The following is a 10,885-nucleotide window of genomic DNA, read 5'->3' on the forward strand; positions in this document are numbered from 1 at the left end:
TCATTTCTATTAATTGACTCCTGTGATCCTGATCCGTTTATGTCCCTTCAATCTGATTAAAGTCTAGACTACGGTGTGTGTCTGTCTGTGTGTGTGTGTGTGTGTGTGTGTGTGTGTGTGTGTGTGTGTCTGTGTGTGTGGGTGTGTGTATGTGTGTCACAGTAAAAAAAAACGAGGCTGTGAAAAGTCCCGTGTCCACTGTCCGTGCGTCTGTCTCCGCTTATTCTGTGCTCCAGAGGACAGCGGCTGCTTAGTGACGGACCCGGGGACACGTACGGGGGACGCCGGAGACACAGGACCATGCTGACGCTGCTGACCTCCATGTACATGATGGTGCGGACGTTCTCCTCACAGGTGAGTGATCTCCTCAACGTAACGTGTTCGTCCTTGAACGATGACATTCTGCTACAGCGCGTGCTGATTTCCTTCCTTTTCGTTGCGTAAATGAAACTTTGCGTCAAGTGTGGGGTTTTTTTTTTCTCGGAATCTTTTTGTTTTTTTCTGTCGTCGCTACTGTGACGTCATGATGCCGAACTTGGCACATTTCTTCTCCCGTTAGCGTTCAGGTGTTTAGTAAAATGGCGGCCGAAAACTGTACACCACCTTCATGACACGCGCGCGAAGGAATCAAGGAAGGGAGAGGGAGGGAGGGATGGAGGAAGGAAGGGATAGATTACGCATTTCTTTCTTTTTCTGACTCCGTCATCATTAATTCACCGGGAGTCGATTCCAGTTGTCAAATGTTCAGAGTGAAGACGGCAGAAGTGAGCCACATCCGGCACTACTTTTCAAAATAAAAGCTCGAATTTAGAAGTCTGAATGTATAAAGAAGGTCTGAATATATATAATGAATGTTTGATAATTAAACGTATTGTCACTTCCTGTTTCCACTGGTGTTAGGCTATGTGTCTCTTCTGCTCTCTACTGTCGGACTATCTCCGTGATTATTGATTATCACGGAGATAGATTACTGTTATGATCAATTCACAGAACAAGCACTCGTTTTGTAAAGTGATTAATATTACTGCAACATTTTCGCTTAACTCTCTATCGATAATGTAGATTCACACATACAGTGGTTTTGCTAGCTTGACAAGTTAGCTTAGCAGCGATGGCTCCTTGCCTGCGCTCTAACATTCACCTGAACAACAAATAAAACCTAAAACAGTTCAATAAAATTCAGGATTTAGCGCTAAAAATGTTTGGGTTTTTTAATTCCCACCAAGGGATTATAACGCAAAACAATATTTGCATAATTTGTGACATAAAAGAGGAAGAAAATACTGAAACTTAGCTTTTTTGTGCATCCAAGTTTTCTGGTGCTTTTATTTTGAAGGAGGAATTATAGGACACCCTGTTGTACTCCACGTGTTTGCCGCCACTATGACGCAGCAGGCGATCAGCACCATGGTCAGCGTTTGACCCGCTACTATGGCAAGCCTGAGGGTTTTTTATACGCTGCTGAGAAACTACGACATTTAAAAAAATACTAATAATACGAATGTCATGATAGACTTTCTTTAAAACTATTTTACTTTTTTTTTTTTGTGACATTATGACAAAAAAAGGAAGAAAAGTGCTCGTTTCGAGTTTGTTTTGGTTAAAAAAATATCATTGTGGCATTTTCAGTTACACGTTTTTCACATTTCTATATTTTGTTTAAAAATGGTAAAAGTTTTGTTTTTGTGACTATGACATTTCATAAAAAAAATTAACGTTAATTATGAGTAAAACAATATTATGTGACATTGCGACACTTAGTAGCAATTTTCGTTTTTGTGAAATTAAAAATGTTGGCATTACAGCATTTCTACATTTTCTAAAATTTTGTGTCATGACATTTAGTAAAAAAAACATTTCATGACAATGTGACATTTTGTACAAACATTTACAAACAAGTTTTTTATAAACATTTTGTTAAAATTGTGTGTCATTTTGTAACAAAATTCATAATAGTTTGTGACATTTCTACATTTTGCAAAATATTTCGTGACATTTTAACATTTGTATTATTTGTTCATAGGTTTTCATGACATGACATTTTGTAAAAACTTATGTAACAAGTTTTGTAAATAAAAAATTGTCATTATGTTACTAACACGTTTGTGACACTACCTTTTTTGTAAAAAAAAATATACATATATAAATATATATATATATATAATATAATATTCATAATAGAATTTTACACTAAAAAGAAACGGAACTATCCCTTTAAAGGAGAACAAAGGCGTGTGTGATATATTTTTAGTGTGTGTTTTTGCTGTGTCACTCTGCGGGACGAGTGGTGCAGTTTCGCCTTTGACCACGAGATGTCGCCAAACGACAGCTGTGTCTTCTTTTAGGAGGAAGCTTTTTTCTTTCTTCAGAAAAAATCCTCTGTCAAATGTGGCCCGGTGCGCGTGGTTTGAGGAGAGCGGTGCATCATGGGGGATTGTGTTCCGTTTGTTGCGTCACAGGAGAGTGTAGGTGCGTGAAAAGACTACAAATCCCGTGGTTACTGTCGGTGAACGTCACCGCCTGACTTTACATTAGAGGTGACCCTCACTGAGAGAAGCAAAGACGCCACACACACACGAGCATCTTCAACCGTCACACCATGGTAAGATTTACCGCTCTTTTAACACCGTCAAGATCCGAATATTAACATTAATGTAAGTGGAACTCAGTGATGATGTGTTCCTGGAGGAAGAACCGAGCCGTGACATTGACCTGAATGCGGAAACGTCACCATTCAACTTCATTTTCACTGTTTTTAATTGAGTTTGTGTTTGTGCAGAATCCGTGGTTAAAAACGATGGGCAGCGCTGACATGCGCATTTGTTGCGCAGCTACAAACCGCACTTCTTCATCCCGTTTAAGCGTAGAAATAAACTGTCGTTATGTTTCCTTATCTACTCATTTATCGTCATCACCACCTGCCTCCACATTTTCGAGGGCAGGCCGTGGCCGTGGCACCAGCGTCAAAAAAATGACATAAAGACGCATTCGTACGAATCCCGGTTCACAAACGTCATCATTTAATGTTCGCTTGTTTCAGACTCGACCGGAACGTGAAGGAACACGATGTACGGCGATTTCAGAAAGAGGAGCAAATGTCCTCCAGTTCGGCTCGTCTATACGTGACCCTGCGTCATTCAGCTTAGCTAAATCACACACACACACACACTTCATTGACCCCCGTCGTTTGCGGGCGTTAGTTGTGTGTATATAAGCCAAAAAGATGCAAAATACGTGCCGTACTGGAAAGTTATGCACGCCGACTTAAACAGAGACACACACTAGTTACGTTTATATATAAAACCCAAGTTCTACTGCAGCCACTATTGTTATTATGCCAGGTAATGTTCTAATTCATCTTTTTTTAAACGGAGTTTGGTAGAAAAAGAACATCGTGTGAACCAGAACTAAAAAATTCAATGTATTTGTTGGAACGTTTTTTTGTTTGTTTGTTTAACATGCCGAATTAAACTGAGACACCAACTACTTAAGTTGAAATATAACTTAAGTATAACAATTGTTTTTTGGGGGGGTATTATGCAAGGTAATTCTGTAATTCACATTTTTTTACACAGAGAGCTAGTTAGGAAAACATCTAAAAACACAGTGGCCATTTCTATTATGCAAGGCTATTCTACAGTTTTCAGATTTATGATGAACAGTTCATGAACCTGGAGCTTGCTAGACTAATTTTACTTGTGCCGAATTAAAGAGTGACACCAACTTGTCCAGACAAAATAAAAAAATAAACATTATTCCACCGCTGTGATTGTTATTATGCTAGGTTATTCTCCAAATCATGATTTTATGAATGGATTCTGGTGAAAGGGTGGTTTTTGTGTGAGCCATTTACATCACAGTGATAATGTACATCGATCCACTCTGTTCCCTGCGTTTTTTTGACACAAACACGTAAACTACCTCTTTTGTTATTGTTGTTATTGTTTTTGTTTCCCTCCAGGCTGAACCAATCCGTGTCCTGGTTACTGGCGCTGCCGGTCAGATCGCTTATTCCCTGCTGTACAGCATCGCCAAGGGAGATGTGTTTGGAAAGGACCAGGTAAGACTCACTGAGAACAACAAGAACGTGGTGGGAATCTATATAGCGATGTAGTGATTTGCTGCTAACGTCTACGTCCTCATTAGCCGATCATCTTGGTCCTTCTGGACATCCCTCCCATGCTGCCAGTAGTGGACGGAGTCGTCATGGAGCTGCAGGACTGCGCCCTCCCACTGCTGAGGGGTGAGTCGACAGAGCACATAAATTAATGTCTGTTAATGAACATGTGTATATATAGGTATTTATCGTGTAACTACCCAATGCATCGCTCACGAGGCATCGGTAGAAATGCCACAAATACGTGTATTGCTACCAACGGATATTGATCCATTGATCCGTGTGTTGGATAGAAAGTAAGCGTAAGTCGCGATATGCAATAAATCAATTAATCGTACCATAAATAAAAATTATTATTTTTAAAAGCTTTTGAGGCATCTGCTTCATCTCCTTTGCACTTTTTGTTTACAAAGGTCCTAACTGGCAGTTTTGCCTGTTAATGAATGCAATTTTGTTTACATCCATTTTATTTATTGTTTTTGGTTGTTTTGTCAATTTATTGTGGATATTTAAAATGTCTTTCAGTTGCAGTGTTAAATATTCTTTAGAAATAAAAGTGTATTGATCTTGGAAAAGGTGTACCTGCGTTATTATGCCATTATCATTGTATTAGATGAAAATGGTCTCAGAACGACAATATTATCGTTTATCGCAATCATTTCTGCGACAATTTATCGTCCAGCAAAATTTGTTATTGTGACATGCTTAACAGAAAGTAAAAAAAACTGTGTGCGGCTGATTTAATGTGAAACAAATACGGCAGGAGTGCTGTTAATGGTAAAGCAGCAGTGTTTATATGGTGGCAGTCATATTGGAATCCCATGGACAGGGATTGGTAAGGTTGCTCTCAGTTTCCAAGTCAATTCAATCAAAGTCGAGTTCTGACTCTAAACAGAACGCAGCACACCGTTTCAGGGGCTTTAAACGTTTAAATACCTGGATATTGAACAAGTAATCGAACATCGTCACACTGAAAGTCTTTTTACTTGGTGTCGGTGAAAGAATGTGTTCACGATCATGAGACTCTAAAGTCACATGTCACACGTGATTTAACGACTGCAGCAAACACAGGTCTTTATTCAGCCGAGGACTAAAAGCTGCTATTGTTGTGGCTTTGATTCTTACTGTGGTTGATTTGTTGCACGTTGAGACTCGGTTACAACCCTTTTTTTTAGTTTGGCCTCTGCTACCATGAAGCTGTAGCAGAGGCCAAACTAAATGCATCTGCACCATGTGAGCTCGAAAATGCGCCCCATGAAACATGTATGCAGAGACAACATTGGATTCTGTGTTTTGTTTTGAACATTTTAACAAAAAATTATACAGTACACACAATGTGATCGCTTAACAAAAGGAGAAAATCATTTTAGCAATTAAAGAAAAGGCTTGCGTAATAAAATATTTGCCAGCTCAAGACTTATCTGTGTTAAGTCTACGATATCTTAAGAACATGTTCACGTCTTTATCTCACTGTGACACAGACTTTTCCAACAGGAAACTGACGTTTGTAAACCACTCACTCTGCCACACCAAACCCCATATAGAAAATCAGGGATTTTAGCTTGCAGGGCCACAGGAGCTTCTGGTCTACTGCTGCCTCGTGTGGTCACTTTGTGTCACTGAGGCAAATCTGAACAAAGGATTTCAAACACAGAAGTGACAAAATAACACATTTGAACTGAGTGATGGAGGCAGCAGTGGATGAACATCTCCTGTGTGCTGTGATGTTAAAATCACTGATTTTCTCCATGGACTTTGGTGTTGGAGAGTGAGTGGTTTACAAACCTCAGTTTCCTGTTGTGATAAAGATGTTAACATGTTGACTTATTTTATTAGATCTATTAGAGACCTTTTGTGAAGTGGCTAAAACCAGTTTTTCCTTGTCCTGCTGGTTTTAGTGAAAACATGCTCTGCTTGTGGGTCCAATAAAACCAACTCCCTTTTAAACAGTGTTTATTTTATACCATGTCCATGTGGACTTGATGACTAGTCAATGTGATTAATCAGAATTGATTAATCTGCCTTTTTTATTCAAGTACTTGTTTGGTTCATAAAATGTGGATTGGTGTTTCCAAAACCTCTTGTTATATAGAGCAAAGAAACAGAACATTTTCACTTTTAAGGAGCTGAAAAAACCAGTTAACGTTGCTGCCCAAGTTGTTGGGTCCATTAAAAAGGTGTGGATCAATCCTGGAAATACTGACATTCTCAAGTGTTTTGTTTGGTCCTTAAACCAATTTTAATTAGCAAAGCGCAAAGAAACACAAATATATTCACATTTAAGAAGCTGAAAGGGGAAAATTTGAAAACTAACCCTGAAACTTAATTTAGTTATAGTTTAATAATAGATCAGTCGTTGCAGCTCTGCTTCATGTTATTTGTCCTTCAAAACCTTGAGAGGAGAAGCTTCCCCTCTGCTGCTGTGGTAGAGGAAGGAGGGTCTAAATAAAGGCTTGTGATTGGCTGGTGGTTGTGGCGCCACAGGAGCCAATCAAGGCAGTGGTGGGACAAGAATGGAAGAGGAGGAGATGTGAAGGTTGGCTGAAGTCCAGGTCTGATAACAGCAGGGTCGCTCGCGTCTGCTGAACTGTTCTCTGTAAGGACCAGATTATCTGGAGACTCTGCTCAATCACAATCTACAGATTATCTGTCTGAAAAATAAAGGAATCATTTACCAAATGATGTGAAAGCAAAATTAAAGATTTGTTTTGAGAGTTCAAATCAATATGTTGGAGGAGAGAGGCTTTTGTTCTTGAGCAGGATTATTTTGAGATCAATTAATCATAGATAATTTTAAGTGTTTGGTTCATAAAATGTTGAAAAATATTAATCATTCATAAACCGATTTCTTTTTGTTCAAAACCCTGAAAATATTCACATTTAAGAAGCGGAAATATCAGGTTTTTAAATCATAAAAAAAAATGCTTTAATTGATCATTCAAAATAGTTGAAAATAAAATTGAAATCGCAATATTCACAAATGAATCGGGTTTTAATGATTTCTTTATATGACCAGAAACCAGAAAATAACGATTACGACAGTGTATGATGTCTTTACAACTGTTTCTAATGTGTAACGCTTAAGATTGAAGTGAAACAGTAAATGTAGGCAGGGTGTTTACTATTGACGTAGCCATCTTGGAATCCTATGTCAGGGTTTGAGGTTGCTCCGCCTTTTTGAGGTATAATTCCGATTTGAGGGGACGTTCTTTTATTCTGTCATTCATTCATCTTTTATCACTTAATCCCCCACATCAGGGGCGCTGGTGCCAATCTGACATGGGGCGAAAAGTGGGGGTCACGCACTGGACAGGTCGCCAACCATTCACACTCTCTTGTATGGTCAATCTAGAGTGTCCAATTTGCCTAATCCCCAAATCTGCATGTTTTTGGACGACCCCGGTGTCGGTGATAATGTGAAAATGTTTTTGTTTTCCTTGATGTTCTATCTTAACTCCGCCCTCTTGTCTTCTCCACAGAGGTCATCCCCACTGCAGACGAGGCGGTGGGCTTCAAGGATCTGGATGCCGCCATCTTGGTTGGCTCCATGCCCAGAAGGGAGGGCATGGAGAGGAAGGACCTGCTGAAGGCCAATGTGGCCATCTTCAAGGCACAGGGCGGCGCCCTGGAAAAGTACGCCAAAAAGACGGTCAAGGTGACGAGACTTTCAACTTCAATGTCACGATGAATGATTGTTGATTTTATTTGTTAGTGTGTAACAGTGGATCTTTAAACTTAAATCTTTAGACTTTAAACTACAGGACCTGTTTCCAGCTACAATAAATCACTGATTTGATCGAATATTTCCCCACTAAATGGAATGTGTCCACAGTTAATATTAGGAGTTAATTCACAGAGATGACCAGCAGATGTGTTTGGAGAAAAAACATATCAATTACTAAATGAATCACCAAGTTGATTTTTGAGCGTTTCTTTTAAGGTCTTGAAGCCCAACTTTTCTAATAATACATTGTAAACACAGTCTGAACAGTCCCACAGATCCTTTGCTGCCTGTTAGACTTTGACCTTTGACCTCTTTCATCATCCTGATGTCTGCTGGGCCTCACTCAGGACTTTGGGCCATGACAACACACTGTTGCAAGAAATGCCTCAAAGGAACTTTGATCTGCCACTTTGAACCTTGGCGGTGATCTGGAGCCAAGGGAAGGTCACGTGCGCCAGCTGGAGACAGGAAATGGTGCTGAATGGACACTTTCACTTCCTGTCTTCATCAGTTGAGGTCGACCGTCGCTCAGTTTTGGGTCATTGAAAGTGCTAAAATTTGGTTTTGATATTTAGGTGTCCCTTGTATGTTACAACGCCACCTACTGCTTCATGCCCTGCATTGCTTGATGTATGTAGACTAGATCTACGCAGGACGAACGTGGAGACATAATCACTAGCAGTGTTGTGGACACTGTCCACTGTCTCTCTCTCTCTCTCTCCCCCGTTAATGTGAGATTCTGTGAAGAACAATGAGTGAGTTAATGTTAAAACAAGAGAAAGCAAATGACGACGTGATGTCTGGGAAAGTGGACGCCATCGATGAAGACAATCTCTTACAAGTTGCCCTACCATCTTAAGCTGTGTCAGCACATTCTCAAATTTGGAATTTGAGGCAATTGGTCCTGAAAAGTCCTTGATATTGGTGTCAACCAAGGTTTGGGAACCCTGGGTTAAAGTATGACCTCACCACCTGACAGTGACTGGTTGATGTAGCGGAGTCTGATGGACATGCGTTTTGTTTCTGGCAGGTTTTGGTAGTTGGAAACCCGGCAAACACCAACTGTCTTATTGCCGCCAAGTCTGCTCCATCCATCCCCAAAGAGAACTTCTCCTGCCTCACCCGCCTGGACCACAACAGAGCCAGCTCCCAGGTACACACACACTTATGCGTACTGTATACAAATCAATAATTTGTCAAAAAAAAATTCTGTATGTTGCCGTGTAATGGACGCGTTGAGTTGTGGTCTTTTGCATGATTCACGTCCAGGCCAACAGCCATGCATTATTTACACCGATTGCTCGTGGGTGAAGCTGGTCTACCACCATCCTAATCGTACTGTACCATTAGTGGTACCCCAAGGGAAAGGGTGCCAAAGAATGGAACAGTTGGGGCTGGCTATTTTGGTACTATTCCTACTGGAAGTGCAAAATAATACGTACTGTACAGTACTGAACTGTTCCACCCAGTGGAAACGTGACTTATGGCCTTATCAACAGGGAAGCAGAACTTTCTGGAAACGACTCTGGAAACCGTCTGGCATTTTGACTTATTTTTTTACTGGATAGCTGCTATGACACAACTTTCTCCAACACTCTTGGTCAAAACATGTTGTATATTATTTGCTCTTGCTGTGTTTGTCCCTCACCTGCAGGTGGCGATGCGTTGCGGTGTGTCCTCTGACAGCGTGAAGAACGTCATCATCTGGGGGAACCACTCCTCCACCCAGTACCCCGACGTCCATCACGCCAAGGTCAACGTCAGTGGCGCAGAGATGGGTGCCTACGACGCCGTCAAGGACGACGCGTGGCTCCACGGAGACTTCATCTCTGTGAGTGTCAACTTCTGACGCTTATGTGTTTAGTTTAATTCCATTTTCCCCTGTTAAAACTCCGCCTCCTCTTCAGACGGTGCAGCTGCGCGGTGCCGCCGTCATCAAGGCCAGGAAGCTGTCCAGCGCCATGTCTGCCGCCAAGGCTATCTGTGACCACATGAGGGACATCTGGTTTGGCACCAAGGAGGTCAGTGATGAAAGAAGTCGTCAGAAAGGTTTATTTCCCCGTTTCAAGTGTGAATGTATTTAAGTAGCTGCCACAGAAATACACTAAAAATCGAGAACTCATTTTAAAGCTAGAGAGAAGCTTTAGAGAAGGGGAAATACGACTATACTGATGGATTCTTGTCCACAGGGTGAATTCATCTCCATGGGCGTGTACGCTGCTGGAAACTCCTACGGAATCGCAGAGGACCTCATCTACTCTTTCCCCATCCAGATCAAGGTAAGTTTGGCCAATCAGGACTAACCCTCTATATGGGAGCCTACCTTTTTATAGACTTGGATGTGATTTCTCCTTCTGTCATCTCCCACAGAACAAGACCTGGAAAATTGTTGACGGTCTCTCCATCAACGATTTCTCCCGTGCTAAGATGGACGCCACGGCGGCCGAGCTGGTGGAGGAGCGAGACACCGCCCTGGACTTCCTGTCCCAGTGACTACCTCCCCCTGCTAGTCAGCAACCACAACAACAGCAGCACTTGAAGGCCTGCAACTCGCGGCTCTGAAGACAAAAGACCCTCCACCGTTACATCTCCAAGCCGTGTGACCTCTCTGTGTGTGTGTGTGTGTGTGTGCGTCACCTCAGGTTTTCAGAAAGCCTGATTTAATGGCCACGCCCCCTGGCCTCCTCCCCCCTTTTCGCTCCGTGAAGGGAGCATTGTCTGTGTTTGTAGATGATTAAAATTAACACACATTAGCCATCAAGGAAGTGTAAAAGAAATCATGATGTCACCAAATAAAACCGACAAGGAACCAGAATCACAACTCATCAGTCTCCGTGTCATATGTCACCTCCACCATGGGCCTGCAGGTGGAGCTCACAGGTGCAGCCATTTGGTTGGTTCACAACAGCTTTCCTCCCTCTGTACCACATATTTGGTGCAAAGGTAAAAAAACAAACATTTCCTCTGTTTTGGTTTGAGTCTTACAGTCAGGCACATTTTTCTGACCCTAATGTTGGATTCCATTTGTAGTCGGAACTTGGAAA

At 41.4% G+C, this 10,885-nt stretch overlaps 1 protein-coding gene across 1 annotated transcript; it reads left to right on the plus strand.

The window, feature by feature from the left end:
- The first annotated feature begins 285 nt into the window (after positions 1-285).
- LOC131467539 (malate dehydrogenase, cytoplasmic-like) lies at positions 286-10,662 on the plus strand. Its single transcript, XM_058641508.1, has 9 exons — positions 286-354; positions 3,962-4,060; positions 4,147-4,243; positions 7,597-7,772; positions 8,872-8,994; positions 9,496-9,672; positions 9,749-9,862; positions 10,031-10,120; positions 10,212-10,662. The coding sequence occupies exons 1-9, from the start codon at positions 301-303 to the stop codon at positions 10,332-10,334; spliced, it is 1,053 nt and encodes a 350-aa protein (XP_058497491.1). The 5' UTR covers positions 286-300; the 3' UTR covers positions 10,335-10,662.
- The last annotated feature ends 223 nt before the right edge of the window (positions 10,663-10,885 follow it).

This window comes from Solea solea, chromosome 10 (assembly GCF_958295425.1).
Source record: "Solea solea chromosome 10, fSolSol10.1, whole genome shotgun sequence".
Taxonomy (NCBI): Eukaryota; Metazoa; Chordata; class Actinopteri; order Pleuronectiformes; family Soleidae; genus Solea; species Solea solea.